This window comes from Cervus canadensis, chromosome X (genome assembly GCF_019320065.1).
Source record: "Cervus canadensis isolate Bull #8, Minnesota chromosome X, ASM1932006v1, whole genome shotgun sequence".
NCBI classification, from domain to species: Eukaryota; Metazoa; Chordata; class Mammalia; order Artiodactyla; family Cervidae; genus Cervus; species Cervus canadensis.
Genome location: NC_057419.1, coordinates 52593391 through 52620438, shown reverse-complemented (window position 1 = coordinate 52620438; position 27048 = coordinate 52593391). Strand labels below are relative to the sequence as shown.

At 40.5% G+C, this 27048-nt stretch overlaps 1 protein-coding gene across 1 annotated transcript; it reads left to right on the top strand.

Moving 5' to 3' along the window:
- Nucleotides 1-1367: 1367 nt before the first annotated feature.
- Nucleotides 1368-17807, top strand: LOC122435555 (coilin-like). The gene is given in 3 exon segments (XM_043459739.1): nt 1368-1377; nt 15992-16204; nt 16207-17807. Coding segments are annotated over 3 exon segments (1737 nt in total). The 3' UTR covers nt 17721-17807.
- The last annotated feature ends 9241 nt before the right edge of the window (nt 17808-27048 follow it).

The following is a 27048-nucleotide window of genomic DNA, read 5'->3' as shown; positions in this document are numbered from 1 at the left end:
GATGGATCATTATGACTTAAAAATTAGACAGGTGCTCAGGGCTGGTGCACTGGGATGACCCAGAGGGATGGGATGGGGAGGAGGTGGGAGGGGGGTTCAGGATGGGGAACACATGTACACCCATGGAGGATTCAAGTTAATGTATGGCAAAACCAATACAATATTGTAAAGTAAAATTAATTAATTTTTTAAAAAAGACAAAAAAATTTTCAAAGGCTTTCCCCTTCCTTCAGGATCCAATTGAAACCCATTATCATAGTAAACAAGGTTCAGTCCCATGTTTTGACACTTTCCCTGTCATTTTCTCCTCTGACATTGCTCATGCAGTCTAAGCTGTATTAAATTTGTAGTTTTCAGAATGTACCATGTTCTTCCTATCTCTACTGCCTGAAACAATTTGTCCTGCCCTTTTAAAATAAATATTTTCATCTTTTAAGAAACTACTCAAATGCTCAAACTCAAACCCCTGAAGAGCCTTTCTTGATGTATTTAACACATATGTAAAGTTCCACACACATCAACTCATTTTATTCCTACAATTCCATGGATGGATGATATAATTATCCTCGTTTTATTGATAAAGAGAATGAGGCACAGAGGGATCACACAACTAATAAGAAGTTAAGTGAATATATCACTCTAGGCTCATCCCTCCCAAGCCCAAACTGAGATTTGGTACCCTTTTTATGTGCTTCCATGTAACTCTAAACATGACATCAACTTAGCATTCATCGATTAGTCTTTTAATTGTCTATTCCTCCCACAATATGTAGAAGTTATGGGGCTGTTTTTGTATCTCAGCCCTGGCACAGGACCTAGCCCTCTAAATGTTTTCTGAGTGAATGAATGGGATAATGAGTTGAATGAAAGAAAAGTGAACAGGAATGTATGTAAGGGGTTGCCTTTGAGTCTCAAGAACAAGCTTTAAAGTGCTCAGGGCTGGTGCACTGGGAAGACCCAGAGGGATGGGATGGAGAGGGAGGCAGGAGGGGGGATCGGGATGGGGAATACATGTAAATGCATGGCTGATTCATGTCAATGTATGGCAAAAACCACTACAATATTGTAAAGTAATTAGCCTCCAACTAATAAAAATAGATGGAAAAAAAAAAAAAAAGAACAAGCTTTACAATGTATGATGGGCAGTGTATCTTAACACCAGCCTGAATAAGAACTATATAGTGTGTGGTTTGACAGGTATCCCCATTCCAGTCAATAGTAGGGTGTAGCTGTCAAAAAAAAGTCTAAAGGAATGGCAACCCTCGTTAGCTCAGATTTTCATAGCTAGAATCACTGCAACTCAGTTCTGTCCCCATTATGTGCCTTCCTGACTTAGATAAGGCACAGTAGTACATTTCAAGTCTAAGATGGCGTCAGGTGAAGGCTACTTCCAAATTTCAAAACCATCAAAATGCAAAATGACTGAGGGCCATTGGAAGATGTCATTAACTTTAAGACCCATTCTGTCTTCAAAGAAGAGCATGCATCTTAAGGATAAAACACAAGTATTTGCAGTCTTAGCCCCACCACTTGATGGGACCTAAAAGAGCTTCACTAGCAATCCATTGGCAATGCTAAGGCTAAACACAAAGCTTTTGTATAACCTCTGAGTTATAGCACTTCCTTAAAACTGATTTCCCTTTTCCCACTTCCTCTCACTTTTTTATATTAGTCCAAGCATTACAACAGGGAGTCTGTCCATCTCTATTTTTCTTAAGAATCTATTTCTCTGGTCCTAAGGCCCTACTTCAAACCCAAAGCCCACATGGATGAGACTGAACCCAGATCTCTGAACTCCCCAGTCCCCAAATGCAATCTATAGTTAATACGGTAATTTTCAGAAGCTCTTGACTTTGAGGACCCCTATAACCTTTGGACTTTTGACTCTCTATCAGCTTTTTCTGGTGGTCAAAGCTTGTCTCATCCTTTGGACACAGTGCATTAGACCCACTGATGGCCCCTTAAAGGCTGGCCTCTGCAGCCCAGTTAGTGTCTACAGTGCTGTTTTGCTTCACTATGAAAAGCAGTCTCACAGCTGTGACAAGAGCAGCGCCAAAAAGCACTTCATCATGGCTTGAAGCCTGCTGCAGTGTTTAAAGCATATTCGCCACTTGATTATCAGCCTGTGGATCATTTATTTTGTGAATTATCTGTGGTCATTTAGAGCCCTTGTTTGCCCCTCCTCCCAGTTGCAGAGGCTGCATCCAGGCACCTCCACTCCAAACCACCAGGCTCCCCTTCTCCCTTTGCCAATAATTCTTATGTGCTCAGGAAATGCAAACTCATTCTAATATTGGCCCAAGAAAAACAGAATTAGGAAAAGAGGTGGCTATAAGGTAAGGAAACTCTTAAATCCATCTCTAAGACAAAAAGAGAGAATTCAGAGTTTATCAATATCAATGATAACCTCGAGTAGTGCATATAATTAAGACTGGGCTTGATTCTCTGAAGGCATGCTGAGGCACATATAAACATGTAATCTGATGAAACTCATGCAGCAAAAATAGGCACTGTATATATTGTAGCTGTCCAGAGGCAGATCACCTTTGATATCTGGCTGATAATAGACTAGAAATCAGAGAACTAGATGAAACACCAGAGAAAAAAAAAGGAATGGTCTGAAAGCTCATTGCCACTGAAAAATAAAAGATTTATACATGTTAAAGAGATGGGAGCAGGGAGATGAAGAACTAACAAATAGGAAAGGAGGGAAAGAAGAAAAAGGGGTGGGAGAAATACTTTTAGACACCCTGGGGATGTTTGATGATAACAATGATGAAGATGGAGAAGAAAATCAGCAGTGCTGACTTTCTGCCTGCTGCTGGCTAGGGTAATGAAGGGGACTTCAGGGTAGTACAGTGTGGAGCAACTCTAAGTCAGCAAGGGGTGGCTCAGGGCTGTCTGCAAGGATCAGCTATAGGTATTTGCATTCATTTTTCAACAGGCTCAAAATAAAAAGGACATTAAAAGAGGGGGGAAATAGTAAAAAAAAAAAAAAAAGAAGAAGAAAAAGAAAAGAAATGATGAGGAAAACCAGAAACTGAAGCCCTAAAGAAGCTGGGAAAAGGACAAAGAGAAGCATGTGGCAAAGATTCAAGCTAAAAAGTACTTGAGGTCCAGCTATTTTAAGAGGTGCCTAAGGTGGAGAGCCAAATGAGACATAGCCTTAGTCATCATTGTGCCCTAAATGCCTAGTTCAGTGCCTGGCCCATTGTGAGTATTCACAAGGATTCTGTGTGATTTGGGATAGGTATATGTGTGCGTGTGCACGCAGGTGCATATGCATACTGCTGTAGAAAGTTGCTGCTGCTAAGTCGCTCCAGTCGTGTCTGACTCTGTGCGACCCCATAGACGGCAGCCCACCAGGCCCCACTGTCGCTGGGATTCTCCAGGCAAGAACACTGGAGTGGGTTGCCATTTCCTTCTCCAATGCATGAAAGTGAAAAGTGTAAGTGAAGTCGCTCAGTCATATCCGACTCTGAGTGACCCCATGGACTGCAGCCTACCAGGCTCTTCCGTCCATGGGATTTTCCAGGCAAGAGTACTGGAGTGGGCTGCCATTGCCTTCTCTGCTGTAGAAAGTTAGGTGAGAGCTAAAGAATAAAATTCTCTTCAGAGATATGACAGACCTAGCAGAGTTTATGCCTATCTCTGTTTGCATGAATGCTTGATCCTCCAGACCACACCAAGCCTCAGTCATGCCCCTCACCACTTGGGACTCTGATTGCCCTGTTTATGGTATCCATCTTGCTCTGAGAGTCTGATTATACAGGTTGTTGCCTTTTCTGGGTAGTCATTGAGTATAGAGATCTGTTGACCACAGCTCTTCCTAAAACAGAGCTAGACACATAATAGGTGCTCAAAAAACAGTAAAGTGAGTGAATTAACTAAGTAGAAAATCCCAGTATTCTTCAGATAAATCGCAGATTGATCTTATTCTCCAAGAAACTGTCTTAAAGTAGAAAGGAATGGCAACTTCCCAGTAATGGTGGCTGAAGGCTGCTTATTGCTTTGGAGACCATATTGGGAATCACAAAACTGTTCTTAGTCAACCTACCTTCCTAGAAGAACCCCTTAATATATTCCTACTGAATGATGACAGCTCTGCTGCCTACAAAATGTAACCTCACATTTTAGGACAAAGGCTGATTTTAAGGCATTTTTATTTTTATTTTTTCACTAAAACAAATAAACTCTGTGTATTATTTTAAAGAGTTTCTAAGGAGTTTCCAAGGATGAATCTTATTTTGCACACAATCAAAAAGGTCCTTAGAAATGCCTTAACAGAAATAGGTCTAGGAGATGATAATGACACCTAACACTTGTGAGACACAATCTAGTTTGCAAAGGTTCCTCATATCAATTGTCACATTTAATCCTCACAGCAAGTGTGAGGTACAGTTTATATTACAATTTTATAGGTTAAAAAATACTGAACCATAATGTAAAAGAATATATATATATATATATATATATATATATATATATATATATATAAACATAAACACACACACATATATATATATACACACACACACATACATATACACACAAACACCCAGTCATGCGTATGTGTATAACTGAGTAACTCTGTGACTTTGCTGTACAAAAGAAATTAATACAACATTTGTAAATCAGCTATGTCTCAATAATTTTTTTAATGTAAAAAAAAGCTGAGGTTTGGAGAACTGAAGTGACTTGCTGGTAAATGGTAAATATAGGAATCTGCACTTATTGCAGGGATCAACTCTATCTAGAAACTTTAGCTGCCCAGACCCATCTGCAAGAGCAGCTTGTCATGCCCTTCTGATAACTATGATTTAAAGCTCTTTCCTTTGCAAACTCTCCTATCCTCCTATAAGGAGTCAGCCACGGCCTGATTTATCCCCCTCACCCACTAGCCTTCTTTTAGAGGGCCCAGTCTTTGGATGCAGATGAGTGATCTATGTAAGGCCTACCTGGATGAAAATGAACAGGTCACTAACCACTATGAGCCTCATCTCATCTCCGTGCAGCAGTTATGAGGACAAAGTGTGACAAGGCACACCAGTCTTCCAGCACAATACTGATAGCAATGACAACAATGGTTGTCCACTATGTGATCAACCATGTTTCATTTTGAAAATATGATACACACACACAGAAATGCACGCTCACAAATGTGCAAACACGCATGTACATACACACAGGTGCACACATTATTACAGATCCAATGGTGCACACTTTCCATTGGTTTCCAGGGGGCGCAGTTGTTTACATTGAAATAATTCAGAAAACTAAGATCATGGCATCTGGTCCCATCACTTCATGGCAAATAAATGGGGAGACAATGGAAACAATGAGAGACTTTATTGTTTTGGGCTCCAAAATCACTGCAGATGGTGACTGCAGCCATGAAATTAAAAGTAGCTTGCTCCTTGCAAGAAAAGCTGTGACCAACCTAGACAGCCTTTTAAAAAGCAGAGACGTTCTTTTGCTGACCACAGTCCATCTAGTTTAAAGCTATGGTTTTTCCAGTAGTCATGTATGCGTGTGAGAGTTGGACTATAAAGAAAGCTGAGCGCCGAAGAATCAATGCTCTTGTTGGTTTGTTTCTTTGTTTTTCATTTATTTTTATTAGTTGGAGGCTAAATACTTTACAATATTGTAGTGGTTTTTGTCATACATTGACATGAATCAGCCATGGATTTACATGTGTTCCCCTTCCCGATCCCCCCTCCCACCTCCCTCCCCATCCCAGCCCTCTGGATCTTCCCAGTGCACCAGCCCTGAGCACTTGTCTCATGCATCCAACCTGGGCTGGCGATCTGTTTCACACTTGATAGTATACTTCTTTCTGTGCTATTCTCTCAGAACATCCCACTCTTGCCTTCTCCCACAGAGTCCAAAAGTCTGTTCTGTATATCTGTGTCTTTTTCTGTTTTGCATATAGGGTTATCATTACCATCTTTTTAAATTCCCTATATGTGTGTTAGTATACTGTATTGGTGTTTATCTTCCTGGCTTACTTCACTCTGTATAATGGGTTCCAGTTTCATCCATCTCATTAGAACTGATTCAAATGTATTCTTTTTAATGGCTGAGTAATGTTCCATTGTGTATATGTACCATAGCTTCCTTATCCATTTGTCTGCTGATGGGCATCTAGGTTGCTTCCATGTCCTGGCTATTATAAACAGTGCTGCGATGAACATTGGGGGGCACGTGTCTCTTTCAGATCTGGTTTCCTCTGTGTGTATGCCCAGGAGTGGGATTGCTGGGTCATATGGCAGTTCTATTTGCAGTTTTTAAAGGAATCTCCACACTGTTCTCCATAGTGGCTGTACTAGTTTGCATTCCCACCAACAGTGTAAGTGGGTTCCCTGCTTTTGAACCATGGTGTTGGAGAAAATTCTTGAGAGTCCCTCAGACTGCCAGGAGATCCAACCAGTCCATTCTAAAGGAAATCAGTCCTGAATATTCATTAGAAGGACTGATGCTGAAGCTAAAACTCCAATACTTTGGCCACCTGATGGAAGAATTGACTCATTGAAAAAGACCCTGATGCTGGGAAAGATTGAAGGCAGGAGGAGAAGGGGATGACAGAGGATGAGATGGTTGGATGACATCACCGACTCAATGGACATGAATTTGAGCAAGCTCTGGGAGTTGGTTATGGACAGGGAAGCCTGGCATGCTGCAGTCCATGGGGTCACAAAGAGTTGGACAAGACAGAGCAACTAAACTGAACTGAATGTTAAACAATTTATGTTTCATGCATTTTTCTGTGTGTATGCTATATTTCACACACACACACACACACACACACACAAAGTTGTTTTATTTGTATCTGTTGTTTCCAATGAACAAAGTTAAGTATATGCTTGTGCAGATTTTTTTGAAGTATTAAAATGTAGAAAATGATTACAATATAGTGCTTCTGAAATATATAAAAGTAATCGGTTGTCTTTATTATCTCTGGAACATGTCACAAATGATAAGACTTCCATTAACTCTGAAAGCCCCATAAAAGGTCCTACTTTGTCCCTTTTTAAATGAAGGCAATAACCTCTAGAAGATCCACAAGGATTGGTTTGGGGTACAAATCTCTGAAAAAAAATTGTATATGTGTTACTGTCCTCTAGAATCCTGTTGACATTGCATGCATGCTTAGCCATTCAGTCGTGTCCAACTCTTTGCGACCCTAAAGACTGTAGCCCACCAGGCTCCTCTGTCCATAGAGTTTTCCAGGTGAGAATACTAGAGTGGGTTGCCATTTCCTCCTCCAGGGGATCTTCCTAACCCAGGGATTGAACCTGTGTCTCCTGCACTGGAAGGTGAATCTTTTTTTAAACCACTGAACCACCTAGGAAGCCCATTATCTGAAGCAAAATGACTAATTTGATACAATGCTGCTATGGAAAAAACAAACACCCAAGAATGGTCATCTTACCTCTCTTTCCCAACCTACCCAGGACTAGTTATGAATATAAGAATGGCGGTAGCTACTGCAGTATTTGTTATTGGATATTTCTTTGACTTAACCAAAGACACTACAGTACCAATGGCTAATGAAAAGAACCTGATTGCTAAGGAGCAGCTGTACAAAATCTCTTGCTGCAGATTCAAACTATAGTAACACAATAAAATGTCGGGAAATTATTATCTTCAGTCGCCATATCCTCTGTCTCTGTCTTCCTTTCCCTGTATACACCCTCAAGCCTTATTACATGCTGTTTCCTCTGTCTAGAACACTGTCCCCCGTTTTCATTACAGCTCTTACTTTGCTAACCTATATTCTTGTTGTTGTTGTTGTTCAGTCATTAAGTCATGTCCAACTCTTTGTGACCTCATGGACTGCAGCAGACCAGGCTTCCCTGTCCTTCACCATTTCCTAGAGTTTGCTCAAATCCATGTCCATTGAGTTGGTGATGCTATCTAATCAACTCATCCTCTACCATTGACTTCTCCTTTTGCCCTCAGTCTTTCCCAGCATCAGGGTCTTTTCCAATGAGTCAGCTCTTCACATCAGGTGGCCCAAGTATTAGAACTTCAGCTTCAGTAACAGTCCTTCCAATGAATATTCAGGGTTGATTTCCTTTAGGATTGATTGGTTTGATCTCCTTGCTGTCCAAGGGACTCTCAAGAATCTTCTCCAGCACCACAGTTCAAAAGCATGAATTCTTCAGTGCTCAGCCTTCTTTATGGTCCAACTCTCACATCCATACATGACTACTGGAAAAACCATAGCTTTGACTATAAGGACCTTTGTTGGCAAAGTGATGTCTTTGCTTTTTAATATGCTGTCTAGGTTTGTCATAACTTTTCTTCCAAGGCTACACAAGGCTAAATTTGATGTCATTCCTCTTTACTCCCATAGCACCCTTTACTATCCTTCTCATAGTCCTGATCACACTAGATTGTACTGGCTTGTTTATGGTCTGGTTTACCATGGTCGTCTCGGCATCCATCACAGTTTCTGGCACAGTGGCAAAATGAAGGCTATTAAATGAACAAATGAAAGAAAATTCATTTCTATGAAGCCTCCCCTACCTCCCTCAGTCAGGACAAATTGTTCTTTCCATGTTTTATAGCACTTTTTTACAGACCTCTATTCTAGGCTGTCTCATGTTATAATTAGTTGTGTACAAGATGTCTTCCCTCACAATGTTTCATGCTTCTAGGGGCAAGGAATTAACCTTATCTAGCTCTGTATTTTCCCTAGGACCTACACTCTTCCTTATTTGTACAAAGTAGACCTCAATAAATGTTTGTTGAATTGAATTGAATTTTTCTGCCCTCTAGCCCCACTGTCACACAGCTGATGATTAGCAATGATTGGTTCATGATCTGTAAACAAAAACTTAACTGCACTAGAGAAATTGCTATTTTAAAGAACCCCTTAGCAAATGTTTGGGGGTAGCAAAAAAAATATGGATGGTGTAATGTGAGTAATTATCTCTTAGTTTAGCTGGTTTGTAAATCCAATAGTTCATAAATAGATTTTTCTTACTGCAAAAAGAAGCGTACTCTTGTGATTACTTCAAATTTTTCAATTTTACCGTTTTGCTTCTCAGAATATATATATATATATATATATATATATATATGAAATGGTCAGAATTAACCTATATATATTTGTGTGTGTGTGTGTGTGTGTGTGTGTGTGTGTATGCCAGAATTAATTTAGAGAACTAAATGAGAAGACACTGAGATGTCATATGCATGCACACACACACACATATGGGAAAAGGGTTGCAAATTAGAGAGACCTTTTTGGTCTTAGCTCTAACCTGAGAGGGCTACAGTTAACTGAGATGAGAGGCAGCATAATGAACATAGCCTGACACTTTTGCAAGGCACTAATTTAAACTCAAGACATGTATATTCAGTCTTTAATTTCTTGCTTATATTGCATACTTTGGTCACAACTTTGAAAAATTAAACGGAACATTGCCATCTCTACTCCACTGGTCTCCCAGTAGAAACACTTTCCCTTGCACAATCTGCTTCCCACACAGTTTGCCAGAGTTTTCTAATGAAAACATAAATCATATCATATATGTATACTGCTTGCAACTCTCCAATGGCTTCACACAACATGAGAGCAAAAATACAAACTCCTTATCTCAGTCTAGCGGATCTCAGATGACTCAAACCCTACCTACTTCTCTTAACTATTCTCCACCTCACTCTGATTGTTGTTCAGTTCCTGGAACAAGTCAAGCTATTCCCAGCTTAGAGACTTTGCAAATAGTTTCCTTGCCCTGAATGCTCTTCTCTTAGCTCTTCCCAAGGCTGATTCCTTTTCATCTTCCTGGTCTCCAGTTAAATACCATACCCTGACCACTTTACTTAAAGAAATCCTTCATCCCAAGGTTGGTCACTTTCTAAAGTCATTACCTTTATAGCACTTGGACTTCCCTGATAGCTCAATTGGTAAAGAATCCACCTGCAATGCAGGAGACCGCAGTTTGATTCCTGGGTCAGGAAGATCCATTGGAGAATGGATAGGCTACCCTCTCCAGTATTCATGGACTTCCCTTGTGGCTCAGCTGGTAAAGAATCTGCCTGCAAAGCAGGAGACCTGGGTTCGATCCCTGGGTTGGGAAGATTCCCTGGAGAAGGGAAAAGCTACCCACTCTAGTATTCTGGTCTGGAGATTTCCAGACTGTATAGTCCATGGGGTCGCAATGAGTCAGACATAACTGAGCGACTTTCACTTCACTTTACAGCACTTACCACCATCTAATATCATTATTTTATTTATATACTTACTTACTGTGTGTCTTTTTCTTTAAGGAAGTAAGTTCTATTAAAGCAAAGGTCTTGTACACTGCTGTATCCTCTGCAGTTAGAATAGTGCCTCGTACAGAGTAAGTCTTTAATAAATATTCATGAAATAAATTATTGTGAAAATCAGTTGGGATCCTTTTCAGTACTGAGATAGTTCAGTGTCTTTCCAAAGGCTGAAAAATTCAATCTGACTCAATTTAATTTAGTCCAGCAAGCATTTATTTGTGTTATTCACCTCTGATTCTCTAGAACCTAAGAATAGAGCCTGGCACATTGTAGATGCTCAACTAACAATGGTTAAATGAAGGAATAAGCTGTGCACCTACTGTGTGCAACAATGAGCTAGGGATAGTCCCTGGGGAAGGGGGCCACAATAATGAAGAAAGCAGTCCAAGAATTATTTGTTGACTACCAAATGGCTAAAGGCAGAGGCTTGGTCTGGTCTCCATGGCAACCTTTCAATAGAAAGCATAGGAAGGGATCTATCTTACACCTTTCTGCCAGGCCAAATAGGAGCTGTAAAGAAGATGAGAAAAGGAAAGGAATTTTTTTCCAAGGCTTTATGTCACCTCTCCTTTCTACTAACAGGGTGTGGATCTTCAAACTGTTTGCGGGAGGTCTGTTTGGGGAGAGGCCTCTCCATCAATCTTGTTCCCACCAGAGCTCACTGATGGAGGAGTACAGCACAGCACCAGTTTCCTAGTAAGGGGATCCCTGGAGGCCTGCCTGAATCACTGCGGAGGAGGAGTTTCCATGGAGAGGGCTTCTTCCCTTAACTCCATTAGGCCTAGATGAAAGGTGGGGATGGCAAGTGGGAAGGGGCCTAGCCTAGATTAAAGCTGCAACTTAGGAAGCAGGAAGAAGGCTCTGTGCCACTTCTTCCTACAGCTGCATCTCGCCCCTGCTGCCCTATTGGTGACATGTTCTGGAAAAGCACTGTCTATACTGTAGGTTGTACAGAAAGGCTCTTTCTAAAAGCACCAGTTCAACAGGGCTGAGCTGGATTATCTGTGAAGAATTGGTCCAGAGATATGTTACTTCTATTTTTCCAAACTCTCCAAAGAAGGATAATACTGGCCTCATTTTACAAACGAAAAAACTGAGACTCAAGTTAAGTAGAAGTTTAAAAGTTCAGACTCTGAAGCCAGACTACCTGACCTGAGCTCCATCACTTAACCCTTCAGAGCCTCAGCTTCCTCATCTCTAAAGTCATGGTGAAAATCCACAGGGATTACACACACACACACACACACACACACACACACGCACACACACACACGTATCCTGTGAAAGTGCTTAACACATTATCTAGTAAATAGTACATCATTGTTCAATAAATATTAGCTGCTGTCATTATCCAAAGTTACCCAAGTAGCATGGAGTCCAGATTCAAACCCGGCTCTGTCAGGCCCCAAAGCCCAAGTGCTTTCATTATACCACGGGTTCTCAAATCTTAGCATGCATCAGAATGACTTAGAACATGAGCTAAAACACAAGTTACTAGGTTTTTCCCCTAGAGTTTTAGGTCTGGGGGGACTCTGAGAATTTACATTTCTAACAAGTTCCCAGCTGCTACTGCTGCTATTAGTCTAGAGACCTTGCTAAGGACCACTGCACAAAACCCCTAAACTGGAGGTTTGCTTTCAAAGAACATCTAAAAGCAGTTCAAGAGATTTTAGATGATAATAAGGTGTGAATTCTTCCAGAGCAACTGCATTTTAAATAGGGGATTATGGAAGCTGAGAGACTGAGGCTCTGCCTACAGAGAAGCACAAAGTAGGGTTGCTTTTTTTAGAGCCAGGAATTTGCCCCTCCAATCATAAAAACTATATGCCTGCTCTTCATCTAGAGACTATGCAGCTACTGTGTGCAACATAAGAAGGCCCAAGGGGAGAATCTCCTCTTGACTGCTCATCAAAGCCACAATGGCAAACAGCCAACCCTGGAGGGGATGTGTTCAGGACTTTTCTAGGGCTTTTTGGGTCTTGTCCAAATCACATTATTGGCACTGGTTCAAGCCTGAGCTCACACCTTGGGGATTTGAGGGCTAATGGGAAATATGGAGCCTATAGATCTGTTTTAACAGTGAATCCACTTGACTGGGAGGGACTTTTCCTTTCAGTGGAACAGCTGTAAAATATTGTCTCACCAACAATTCATTTCAAAAATGATGGAACATAGATACATGGGCCTTTTCAGTTCTCCCACTAATTAAAGTACATGCCTGGGAATTCTGCATTCTGGAACATCCATATCAACTTTCCTAAACGCCTATCTACAGTCCAGCTACCATTGGAGGTAATAATGCATCACATAGGGCTTATGCAAAGCCCCTCTCCCCACTGCTTCTTAAGACTCTCTGTGCTATGCTTGATGCCCATAATAGCTATCCACTTCCACTCTAGACTCTCAATTATTTATTTCCCCCTTATAACAACACCATCATAGGTATCCAGAAGCCAGATTCAGATCCCCTGATAGACAATATTTCCCTAATTTTCCAAGAAACATTGGTTCAAAATATAGTCCTTCGGCATAGGCTGCTCAAAATACAAACATCCCTGGCAGAATAAGACTTCAAAACACAATAATTCTTTATACCTTAATGTCAGTGATTCTGGGAGTCCTTTCCAAGTGTCAGCAAGCTAGGAAAAGATGGGGCATATAATGCAAGATTCTAAAGAGCTGGGCCTATGGTTGACATATCTCCATATTCATATTCCCAGGAAGGTCCTGCTTTTATTCTGCCCTGTTTCTTTTCTTATTTTGTTGTTTCTTTGGGGAAGCCAGTTAAGAGTGTGCATGCATTAGCTACTAAGTCTTTCAGAACATATCTGTATATTGAAAACGTAGAAGTTTTACTTTACTGTGCCAGGTCTCCAGTTTTGACTTTTGTAAACAATAGATAGCTTTCTTTCCAGACAGTGAAAGTCCTATCTGGCTGTCTCTCTTTCTCTCTGTCTCTCTCTCTCTCTCTCACACACACACACATACACATGTCTCTCTATGTAATGTTACAGCTGGAAATCCCTTCATGATGATCTGTTGCCCATGTTTCTCAGTTGGAGGAATGTATTAGAATCACCTAGGTCACTTTATGGCTGCAAAGAATATAATCAACCTGATTTCGGTATTGACCATCTGGTGATGTCCACGTGTAGAGTCTTCTCTTGTGTTGTTGGAAGAAGGTGTTTGCTATGACCAGTGCGTTCTCTTGACAAAACTCTATTAGCCTTTGCCCTGCTTCATTCTGTATTCCAAGGCAAAATTTCCCTGTTACTCCAGGTATTTCTTGACTTCCGACTTTCACATTCCAATCCCCTATAATGAAAAGGACATCTTTTTTTGGGTGTTAGTTCTAATGAAAAGGGGCTTCCCTGGTGGCTCACAGGTTAAAGCGTCTGCCTGCAATGTGGGAGACCTGGGTTCGATCCCTAGGTCGGGAAGGTCACCTGGAGAAGGAAATGGCAACCCACTCCAGTATTCTTGCCGGAGAATCCCATGGGCGGAGAAGCCTGGTGGGCTACAGTCCACGGGATCGCAAAGAGTCGGACACGACTGAGCGACTTTCACTTTCTAATGAAAAAGACATCGTTTCTGTGTGTTAGTCTTGTAGGTCTTCATAGAACCATTCAACTTCAGCTTCTTCAGCATACTGGTCAGGGCATAGATTTGGATTACTGTGATATTGAATGGTTTGCCTTGGAAACAAACAGAGGCCATTCTGTCATTTTTGAAATTGTATCCAAGTACTGTATTTTGGACTCTTTTGTTGACTATGTCGGCCACTTCATTTCTTCTAAGGGATTCTTACCCACAGTAGTAGATATAATGGTCATCTGAGTTAAATTCACCCATTCCAGTCCATTTTAGTTCGCTGATTCCCAAAATGTTGATGTTCACTCTTGCCATCTCCTGTTTGATCACTTCCAATTTCTCTTGATTCATGGACCTAACATTCCAGGTTCCTATGCAATATTGCTCTTTACAGCATTGGACCTTGCTTTTATCACCAGTCACATCCACAGCTGGGTGTTGTTTTTGCTTTGGCTCTATCTCTATTCTTTCTGGAGTTATTTCTCCACTGATCACCAGTAGAATATTGGGCACCTACCAACCTGGGTAGATCATCCTTCAGTGTCCAATCATTTTGCCTTTTCATACTATTCATGGGGTTCTCAAGGCAAGAATACTGAAGTGGTTTGCCATTCCCTTCACCAGTGGACCACATTTTTTCAGAAGACCAGGAGTTGACTATGGCTCAGATCATGAACTCCTTATTGCAAAATTCAGACTTAAATTGAAGAAAATAGGGAAAACCACTGGACCATTCAGGTATGACCTAAATCAAATCCCTTACAATTATACAGTGGAAGTGACAAAAAGTTTCAAGGGATTAGATCTGATAGACAGAGTGCCTGAAGAACTTTGGACAGAACTTCGTGACATTGTACAGGAGACAGGAATCAAGACCATCCCCAAGATAAAGAAATGCAAAAAGGCAAAATGGTTGTCTGAGGAAGCCTCACAAATAGCTGAGGAAAGGAGAGAAGCAAAAGGCAAAGGAGAAAAGGAAAGATAAATCCATTTGAATGCAGAGTTCCAAACAATGGCAAGGAGAGATAAGAAAGACTTCCTCAGTGATCAATGCAAATAAATACAGCAAATCAATAGAATGAGAAAGACTAGAGATCTGGTCAAGAAAATTAGAAATATCAAGGAACCATTTCATGCAAAGATGGGCACAATAAAGGACAGAAATGGTATGGACCTAACAGAAGCAGAAGATATTAAGAAGAGGGGGCACGAATACACAGAAAAACTATGCAAAAAAGATCTTCACAACCCAGATAATCACGAAGGTGTGATCACTCACCTAGAGCCAGACATCCTGGAATGCAAAGTCAAGTGGGCCTTAGGAAGCATCAGTATGAACAAAGGTAGTGGAGGTGATGGAATTCCAGTTGAGCTATTTCAAATCCTGAAAGATGATGTTGTGAAAGTGCTGCACTCAGTGTGCCAGCAAATTTGGAAAACTCATCAGTGGTCACAGGACTGGAAAAGGTCAGTTTTCATTCCAAACCCAAAGAAAGGCAATACCAAAGAATGCTCAAACTACTACACAATGGCACTCATCTCACACGCTAATAAAGTAATGCTCAAAATTCTCCAAGCCAGGCTTCAACAGTACGTGAACCATGAAATTCCAGATCTTCAAGCTGGGTTTAGAAAAGGCAGAAGAACCAGAGATCAAATTGCCAGCATTCGTTGGATCATTGAAAAAGCAAGAGAATTCCAGAAAAACATCTATTTCTGCTTTATTGACTATGCCAAAGCCTTTGACTGTGTGGATCACAACAAACTGTGGAAAATTCTAAAAAGAGATGGGACTACCAGACCACCTGACCTGCCTCTTGAGAAATCTGTATGCAGGTCAGGAAGCAACAGTTAGAACTGGACATGGAAAAACAGGCTGGTTCCAAATTGAGAAAGGAGTACATCAAGGCTGTATATTGTCACGGTGCTTATTTAACTTATATGCAGACTACATCATGAGATGTAGTCTCTACTGGTCTGGATGAAGCACAAGCTGGAATCAAGATTGTCGGGAGAAATATCAATAACCTCAGATATGCAGATGACACCACCCTTATGGCAAAAAGTGAAGAAGAACTAAAGAGCCTCTTGATGAAAGCGAAAGAGGAGAGTGAAAAAGCTGGTTTAAAACTCAGCAAGACGGTTAGGCTACGGCTTCAATTCGATTACCCGCCGCCCGGCGCCCCGCACTGCACGTCTTTCTGGCTTCTCATCGACCTGAACGGATGCCGAGTCGTCACGGACCTCATTAGTCTGATCCGCCAGCGCTTCGGCTTCAGTTCCGGGGCCCTCCTGGGCCTCTACTTGGAGGGGGCGCTCTTGCCCCCCGCCGAGAGCGCCTGGTAGGAGACAACGACTGCCTCAGAGTTAAATTAGAAGAGAGAGGAGTTGCTGAGAGTCCTGTAACAATTAGTAATGGGGACAATACTCGTTTATTACCTAGAAAAGCAAAGAAGCGGGCATTTAAGTTGGACGAAGATGAAGAAACCGAACCAGATTACAGAAATTCAAAGAAGCATTGGAAGAGGCATGAGAACAGTAACAGTGAGAAGACCTTGGATCTAGAACCGAAAGCCGCCACAGAGCAGAGTGTGGGGAAAAAAAACAAGAGGAAGAACAAAGCCACGTGTGATGTGGTGGAGGTTGATGATGGAGAGACTGAAAAAAAATTGCCAAAGAAGAAGGAGAAACGTGAATATAAAAAGCATGCCAAGACTCCCAAGTCTTCTAAAGCACAGTCTGTGAAAGAGTGGACCATCCAGAAGTGCAGCCCTAAAGCTCTTCCTGCTAGAAACAGCCTTGTGAAAGCCAACCGGAAAGGTGGCATGGTCGTCCTTACAAAAGACAGTCCTGATTCCTCCTCGGAGTCTGAGTCTTACCACGAATCAACTAGTGATGCTGTCAGCAACGTCATCTTGGAGGTCAGACATTCCTCACAGAAAATCTCGACTGACATGTCAAAAGACGGATCCTCTGTGAAAACCACAGCTGCAAACTAAATGGCTCCAAAAACTGGTTTTACCTCAGCCCCTGTCAAGGGCAAGACCTCCAGAACATCATCTTCTAGTTCAGACTCTAGTTCAGAGTCAGACGATCAATGCGCGATGCCAAAGAGCACCCCCGAGTGTACTGCAGAGTTCTTAAAGACTGTAGGCCTCTTTGTAGGAAGAAATTGTCCAGGGCCATCATCACAGGTTCCAAACGCCACTGGATGGAAGCAGTCGGACCCAAACAGTGGCAGACAGGTCCTGTGTCCCCCTCCCAACGTGACTTTCCCCGCCAGTTTGGGAAGAGGTTGGGGTAGAGGAGAGGACCTTCTTTCCTGGAAAGGAGCGAGGGGGCGGGGTATGCGGGGGAGAGGTCGAGGACGAGGGCATGCTGTTCCCTATGTTTTATTTTTTTTTCCCTATGTTTTAAATAGAAACGCCGACTATCAGAAGCAACAACAGTTGAATGAAATGGTGACAAATTCATCTACCATTATCCAGAATCCCATAGAGACACACAAGAAGGACTACAGTCTCTTACCATTGTTAGCAGCTGCCCCTCAAGTTGGAGAAAAGATTGCATTTAAGCTTTTGGAACTAACATCCAATTATTCTCCTGATGTCTCTGACTACAAGGAAGGAAGAATATTAAGCCATAACCTGGAGACCGAGCAAGTAGACATAGAAATTCTTTCATCCTTACCTGCCATGAAAGAACCTGGGAAATTTGATTTGGTTTATCACAACAAAAATAGAGCTGAGGTAGTGGAGTACGCTGTGACGCAGGAGAAAAGGATAAGCGTTTTTTGGAGAGAGTTAATAGATCCAAGACTGATTATCGAATCTCCGAGTAACACATAAAGTGTGAAGCTTCCCTGAGTATGACCTCTCCACCTCGTGGTTTATAAATGTCTTATTTGTGAAAGTGACTATAACCTGAACTGTTTTTTTTTTTTTTTTAAAGAAGATTTGTGAGTTGTATGTATTTTCGGTTATCTTCCATTTGCTGCATAGGAAAAAATCTACCTCATCATTTAAAAGAACATGGGTGTTGCTTTTGTAGATCTTTTTTTTTCCAGGCTTAATCTTAGTAACAAAATTACAACATGACATTCCTTCAGGCATCGTTTATAAAACAATATGTACGGTTTCTTCTCTTTTTTATTTTTTTCAACCATCAAGTAGCTATCGTCAGTAGGAGTTTGTAATACCAGATACAAGAAAGTGCTGTATATCTTGTCTCAGTAAGTTTTATTAAGTAACGTTTTAAAGCATGAAAGCATGTTACTTGACTTAATTTTTTAAAATTTAAGTTGTTCCATTCAACGTGGAACATCTTATACATTTCAAGTATTTTATACTTGTGGTTGTCGGGAGTTAACCAGTATTACAGGCAATGAGTTAAGGAATCCTTTCGCACTTTTCTCAACTTTAAGATGAAGGATTCTCAGGGCCTGTGGAGAGCAGTGAAAATAAGTGTGTGTGCCTGGGGAAGAACTGGGGTTCCATTCAAGGGGGAGGATTCACTGTGAGCTCAGGCCAGGGTGACCCGCCCAGCCACTCGATCCAGGGTGCCTGGCTGAGTGTGCTGTGCTGGAGTTAGGGTCTTGAACAGAAACTTCCTTTTCTGTTGTTATTCAACACAAAGCTAAAAAGGCTGAAATATATACTGTGAAAATTGTTTTAACAAAACATCAGATCCCTCCTTTGGCTTTGCAGATTTTTAAATAAAATCATATTGAACTAAAAAAAAAAAACACTCAACATTCAGAAAACTAAGATCATGACATCTGGTCCCATCACTTCACGGCAAATAGATGGGGAAACAATGGAAACAGTGAGAGACTTTATTTTGGGGGCTCCAAAATCACTGCAGATGGTGATTGCAGCCATGAAATTAAAAGACACTTGCTCCTTGGAAGGAAAGTTATGACCAACCTAGATAGCATATTAAAAAGCAGAGACATTACTTTGCCAACAAAGGTCCATCTAGTCGAAGTTATGGCTTTTCCAGTAGTCATGTATGGATGTGAGATGGACTGTAAAGAAAGTTGAGTGCCGAGGAATTGATGGCTTTGAACTGTGGTGTTGGAGGAGACTCTTGAGAGTCCCTTGGACTGCAAGGAGATCAAACCAGTCCATCCTAAAAGAAATCAGTCCTGAATATTCATTGGAAGGACTGATGTTGAAGCTGCAACTCCAATACTTTGGCCCCCTGATGCGAAGAACTGACTCATTGGAAAAGACCCTGATGCTGGGAAACATTGAAGTTGGGAGAAGGGGATGACAGAGGAAGAGATAGTTGTATGGCATCACCGACTCCATGGACATGAGTTTGAATAAACTCTGGGAGTTTGTGATAGACGGGGAGGTCTGGCATGCTGCAGTCCATGCGGTCGCAAAGAGTCGAACATGACTGAGTGACTGAACTGAACTGAGCTGAGGTCACTTTTTAAAACAAGGCACCTAGGCCTTAGTCCGTATTTATCGCGGCTCCAACAAGGAGACCTGGGCAACTAGATTTTCTAATGTACACCGTTGGTTGATCTAGTTCAAACTCTTCATTTTAAAATTTTAGAATGTGAAGTCCAGAAAGCACTTGCCCAAGGTTACATTGCCAGTCGTGACAGAACTGAAATAACCCATCTTGAAATAACCAATTCATTGCCTTGACTCACAAGTTTGTCGGGAACTACTCTGGTGGTCCACAAATTTAAGCATACCCGACAAAAGCTATAAAACAATGGACACAAAGATAAGGGATAAAGGAAAAACAGGGAGAAGGAAAAAGAAAGCACAGTAGATTTCAAATGATTCAGGAGCTTTGATGGGGATAAGGATCTGGGAAGTTGTGAAATTTCCAATACTTACTAACTGAACAGAATCTGCACAGAAACTATTTTGAGAGTCATACTGCAAATTCTATTGGGAATTATATGATCCTTGAGCTCAGTCGCTGTCATCTTTGTATTGCTATTAGTCACCTTGGGTTGGTCTTCCATTCCCCCACTATGATCTCTTCAATTGTCCTTATCCCCAGGCTGTGATGTGTGACACTTTCACCCCGCACTGAATCCTACCCAATCTTCTGTCTCTTTTTGGGTCAGACAGGCTCCCATCTATCCTTTGGTGTTACAGCCACTTATGGATGGGCAGAGACAATGCCCCTATGGACTTAATTACATGATTTAGTTTTCTTTTCAGATTTATTTTTGAGAAGGAGGGAACTGAAAGGCTCCAAAGCTTTTTCTACCAACACATCAGTGACATCCCAATTGAGAGGAGGGATTTTTTAGTTGTCACAGCTGTCTGTTTGAAATAGGGTCCTGAAAGAAATTAAGCTATTATAAATTCAAGATTAAGGAAACTGGCTAGAAGCCCTGTAGCATCAGTTACTCAACCATCTTAACCTTCTATCAACACACAAGTAACCCCGACCATGTGCATTTGTGATTTCTGCCCTTCTGAGCCTTGATAACAGAGGTCATAAAATTATGCTAAAGTCATTTTCTTCAGCTTTGAGTTTTGTTTTCGTATGTGAAACACATGTTTAGTTACAAAATTCATAAGGATATAATTTTACATGAATCTCCTCCCCCTACCTCCTCCCACCCTGCTGGTGACCTCCACCCTTTCTCTCTGTCATTCAGTTCTGTGTACACAAAAGATACATAGTTTACACTCTTGTAAACCTTGCTTCTTTTACATAATATTTCTGTATAGTTTCATAATGATATGTATGAAACTACCTCACCCTTGGGAGAAGGCAGTGGCACCCCACTCCAGTACTCTTGCCTGGGAAATCCCATGGATGGAGGAACCTGGTAGGCTGCAGTCCATGGGGTCGCTAAGAGTCGGACACAACTGAGAAACTTCACTTTCACTTTTCACTTTCATGCACTGGGGAAGGAAATGGCAACCCACTCCAGTGTTCTTGCCTGGAGAATCCCAGGGACGGGAGCCTGGTGGGCTGCCATCTATGGTGTCACACAGAGTCGGACACGACTGACGTGACTTAACAGCAGCAGCAGCAGCAGTACCTCACCCTTACTGCCTATAGTAACCATAACCAATTGGTGGGCAGTTCAATTCCTTATCTTATGCTTTTACAAATAAATGCTATAGTGAGTAATCCTGACCATACATCATTTTGCATACATAGATGTTTATCAATATGATAAATTCTTAAGAATAGAATTACTGGGTCAAAGTCTAATATTTTAAACTAAGTTTTAAATTAATTTTTTGTCTATACCCAATAGGAGTCATAATATTCTGGATTTTCTGAGAGAAATGAGGATGTTTTAAATTCTATTTTTTAAACTTTTTATCTTGTTTTGGAGCACAGCTGATTAACAATGTTGTGATAGTTTTAAGTGGACAGCAAAGAGACTCAACTGTACATATACATGTAAATTCTAGAAACTCCTCAGTGTGTATTAAGAGCATGACTTGAAAACCTATACATAATTTTACTATAAGCAACAGTATATAAAGAACTCAGGGTGACAGGAAATTTCTGTCACACTAGAAGAAGAAATCTTTTCCAGTGCTGAGAAGAGCCATAGGTCAGTGTCTTCATTCACCTACATACCTTTTCAGAGGCTGAAAATTAAAGTAGGAAACAGGGAGGTGCTGATGATAATAGTGATCATGATAAAAAGAACAACCGGTTAGCTTCAGAAGGAAATCTGAGAACAGCAGGATTGCCTTAAAAAACTGACACTTTAGGGATAGAGAAATTCTAAAAGGGCTGGTCAGCTAGTCAAAGCCTATAAACAGAAAGCCTAGGTGCTACCGAGTACCTGGACCTCAAAGCCAGAGGTTCTCAAACCCATAGACTATAGCAATATTCAAGGTTGTCTGCCAGCCAAAAAGACCAGCCAAATCTCAATTGACACATGCATAGAACACATAGTGATTAGGTAGAATGGCAAATGTCTAAGGTGAAGCCAGTTAGTTGCCTGGCCTACAGCAAGTGAATCACCACTGGTCTCCCCTTCCCCATGACTATGGGACAACTCAAATATCCTCCTTTTAATTTGCCACTATCCTAAAAGGAGCTTCTCCAGTGGCTCAGTGGTAAAGAACCCGCCTGCAATGCAGGAGATGCTGGTTTGATGCCTGGGTCAGGAAGATCTCCTGGAGGAGGAAATGACAACCCACTCCAGTATTCTTGCCTGGAAAATCTCATGGACAGAGGAGACTGGCGGGCTACAGTCCATAGCATCACAAAGAGTAAGACATGACTTAGCAACAACAACACAACTTAGTGACAACAATACGTCCCAAGGAAAAAGAGATTTGGGGAAATTCCTTAAAGAGATTGAACTTGTAATTGAATGATACAAGGAAGTTAAGAAACTTTGTGTGGGATTTGAAGTAGAGTACACTCTAAACCAAGGAAACTGCATTGCATCCAGTACCTTGAGTTTTTGTTTTCATATACTGAAGTCATTTTATACATAGATTTTGGCTTCTCCATTACATTCCCTAGAGTATTCATCACACACCTTCTCTGCTCAGTCAAGCCCCCCCCCCACGCAATCCTGCCTACCACCTTACTGAAAACATCATTCTAAGTGAGCACCATAGAATTCCCTTCTCCCTACATTTCTACCCAGTATTCTGTTTTCTTCTTTGTATTACCTACTTTCTCTGCAAAAACTGTCTATGTTCATCTATTTGCCCTTTCCTTAATCTCCAGCCTTCTGGCTTCTAGCCCCATCACTCTCCTATACTCTTCTACTTTTATCAGTAAACCCATGAAATGAAATAATAATTGTAGAGTATATGGCACAGTTCATGACACAGAATTCATGCTTTATAACATTGTAGGTTTTCTCAAACATATGCATATGTGTGCACCCATGCACACACACACACACACACACACACACACACACACACACAGACACAGTCAACTCCAATGACTTTCCCTCTCTCATTCTTTACCTCTTTGTAGCATTTGATACTGTTGACCACTCTCCTTCCATTCCTCAAAGTTTCTCTCACTTGATTCCAGGAACACTACCCATTAGTGTAGTGCCATAATATTTTTCTCTTTTCCTCCTATCCCCTCCAAATACAGTCACAGTCCAAGGTTCACAAGGGAAATCCCTTATGTCTCTACATTGTCTCTCCCACAGAGCACTGCTACACAAACCATAGTTCATGTACCAGTACTGATACTCAAATTATTAGTTACTAGTCCACAGTAAGATAAGAAGCTTGTCCAGAATGTAAATCACTCACATCATTAAGCACATAGATTAGCCCATCTGGCGGTTTTGGGTAACAAAGCTTTCTCGATGAAGGAAGCAGTGCATTAATTTACATTCTACCCAAAGTGTCTGCTCTCATCACAGTCTGGTGCTTTGAGGAGTATTGCCTTTGAGGTCCTTTACATTGTTTTGGCTTCACTACTAGCCTCTAGTCAACATCCCTAACCCCAGCTTCTCCCCCAAAGTTCCAAACCTGCATCTCTAGCTGACTGTTAGACCCCAACAACCAACAACAACCTGGATATTATATTAGCTCTTTAAACTCAGCAAATCAAAAACTAAACTCACACCTATAATCCTTTTTTGAAACAAATAAAACTACAATAAAACCAAATACATCTTTTTATATAAATTTTGACCATATGCACAATATATGCATTCATTTTCCTTATAAATTTTTTGATGTTACAGATGAGGCTCATTTTGCATACCATTAATAGTCAAGGTCCACTCCTCTCCTCCTCAGAAATAATCCTTGTTGACAGTTTGGGTTTTGGTACACTTCTAGATCTTTTTCTACACATGGACATATATACATACAGAATATTTACTTATAGAAAACAAAGGCATTTTGGCTTTTTCATCTCAGTGTTATATTGCAATGTATCATTTAAAAATTGTTCTTTTCTTTTCTTTTTTTTTTATTAGTTGGAGGCTAATTACTTCACAACATTTCAGTGGGTTTTGTCATACATTGATATGAATCAGCCATAGAGTTACACGTATTCCCCATCCCCATCTTCCCTCCCACCTCCCTCTCCACCCAATTCCTCTGGGTCTTCCCAGTGCACCAGGCCCGAGCACTTGTCTCATGCATCGCACCTGGGCTGGTGATCTGTTTCACCATAGATAATATACATTCTAATGAGATGGATGAAACTGGAGCCCATTATACAGAGTGAAGTAAGCCAGAAAGATAAAGAACATTACAGCATACTAACACATATATATGGAATTTAGAAAGATGGTAACAATAACCCTATATGCAAAACAGAAAAAGAGACACAGAAGTACAGAACAGACTTTTGAACTCTGTGGGAGAAGGTGAGGGTGGGATGTTTCGAAAAATTGTTCTTTTCAATCAACAAATTATTCTGTAGATATTTCCATGTCGGTCTACATAGATATATCACATTCTCTTTTTTAAGTGTTGAATAGTATCACATAGAAGACATCCACAGCTTATTTAGTCATTTCCTATTGATGTACCTTGTGTCAGAGACACTGTTATGTGTTCAGTGACCTATTCTGTTTTCCTGCTAAACACATAAAAATTTACAGGTGGGCAATATGACTAGTTCTGGTCAATGGAATGTGAATGGAAGTGATACATTCTACTGCTAAACCTTGGTGCTAAAATACAAGTCCTTCTGCTCTCTCTCTTTCCCTTCTATTGTGACTATGGGGCCCTTATGTGGAAGATAGTGGTTTACAAGATGGCAGAAACTGGATATCTGGATGACTGTGAGAAGCAGATGATCCCTCACTGACTTCATTGGACCATCTGTGTGAACAATATATCATTGGTCATATATGAACAAACAGTATATTTTTATGGTTTCAAGTCATAGAGATTTCAAGGTTGTTTATTACAATATCTATCATTTATTATCCTGATTAATATATACCTTTAGGTTGTCTTAAAGCTTTTGCTACTTCAAATAATGCCACAATGAACAACTTTTGCACGTGTCCATTTGCTTTCCTGTGATAAATTCCTTTCTACAATCCTCTACTCTGGCTCAAACTTAATGGTCATTGTTAACTATTCACAATTTCGCCCTCCTCCCCATCGAGTTAGTTACAAAACTTTGGTAAATTTTACTTGGTAATGTCTCTTACATTTCTCCTTTTCCCACCTCCTCTAATATCAACTCAGGTTAATGTCCTATCTGATCTCACTGCCTCAGTCCTCTACCTCCTCTAATCAATCCTCACAACCATAGTTGATCTGAGTTTCATACACCTCCACTTTGATCAAGAAATTATCATGAGCTCCTCATTCCATATACAATAAAATATAAACTCTTTGACCTGACACTTAAAGTCACAATCCAGTCCATTTCTACCTTTCTAATTTTAACATTAGTTACTTCCCCTAAGAAACTCCACTTCAATCAGAAATACCTTCCCTTAAATATAAATTTGCTGCCTATATTTACAATGCTGCTTCTCTTTAGTTCCCCTTTCTATATATCTGAGTCTTACTATTTTTATGATCATTATATCCTCTCTCCTCTGTGAAACTATTTCTGACCAGTTTACTTCACTGTAACTTCCAAGTCCATAATTTCTTTCAGCAACTTTATTTCCTCTTTTGGCTCATAGACACTCTCTGGTTTTTAACCTTTCAAACAATCAATTTCATATCACCACCCACATCAAGACCTTTCTGTAGAATAACACAGCTTTCCTGCTTCAGGACATCATCTGTTCTGAAATTTTCTACCATACATATATTTTCTTCCCACTTAGGAATCCTGTGTTACCTCCTTTTTGTCTCTCTTCCACCATGTATTTCTCCTTTTGGTATTTTTTCATAAATATTCTTATATCTTCAAGCACAGCTGCATTTCTCTTCTGGCACTTTTCCATTGACCCTAAAAGACTCCCTCATTTTCTCTTGTCCAAATATGGGTCAAAATGGGTAAGACTGGAAGCTTACAACTTTTTCTACTTCAAGGAAAGTGGAAGCAGCAAAGATCTTGTGGTCATGTTGGGCATTTATTGGGAATTTTATAAAAGAGGGCAGAGGCTAGGTAAAAATATATATATAGAGAAGTCACCTCAGGATTTCCAGATAAAAGAAATGGATGAAGCAGTCTGGGGGAGGGAAAAACCAAGGCAGAAAGAAAATGGAAGAGCTATACAACTAGGGAGAAAACAGGCTGGATGGAAACTATGGACCAAGTGTATAGGAGGTGAAAAGGTAACCAAGAATCTATGATACCTACTCCTAGGTACCCAAGGATCTATGATAGCCTTAATGTTTTCTTCTTTTTTCATTTCTGATTCAACCAAAGGTTATAATTATGGTTGATGAGTGTAAAAGCAGTGCTGATGCAACCAAATTAATGAATTCAGAAACATGTGCTTTAAAGTGAAATTAAATATGGTAGAAATAAAACCTGTGCAACATCTTCTAAGGTCCTTAAAAATGCCAAAAGTCCTATTCAGAAGCTCTATTCATGGGCTTTCATCTTATTTTATCCCATTCCTAATTAAACCAGTTTCTCTTCAAGTACCAGCACTAAAACACATCTTAATAAACTTTATAATTTTAATTATTAGTGCATTATTTCTCTTGCTTGACCACATCCAATATACCTTGATTCATGGATCTAGCACCCCAAGTTCCTATTAAATATTGTTCTTTACAGCATCAGACTTTATCTCACCACCAGACACATCCACAAATGAGTGCCATTTTTCACAGAACTAGAACAAATAATTTCACAATTTGTATGGAAATACAAAAAAACCTCGAATAGCCAAAGTAATCTTGAGAAAGAAGAATGGAACTGGAGGAATCCACCTGCCTGACTTCAGACTATACTACAAAGCCACAATCATCAAGACAGTATGGTACTGGCACAAAGACAGAAATATAGATCAATGGAACAGAATAGAAAGCCCAGAGATAAATCCACGAACCTATGGACACCTTATCTTCGACAAAGGAGGCAAGGATATACAGCGGAAAAAAGACAACCTCTTTAACAAGTGGTGCTGGGAAAACTGGTCAGTCACTCATAAAACAATGAAACTAGAACATTTTCTAACACCATACACAAAAATAAATTCAAAATGGATTAAAGATCTAAATGTAAGACCAGAAACTATTAAACTCCTAGAGGAAAACATAGGCAAAACACTCTCCAACATAAATCACAGCAGGATCCCCT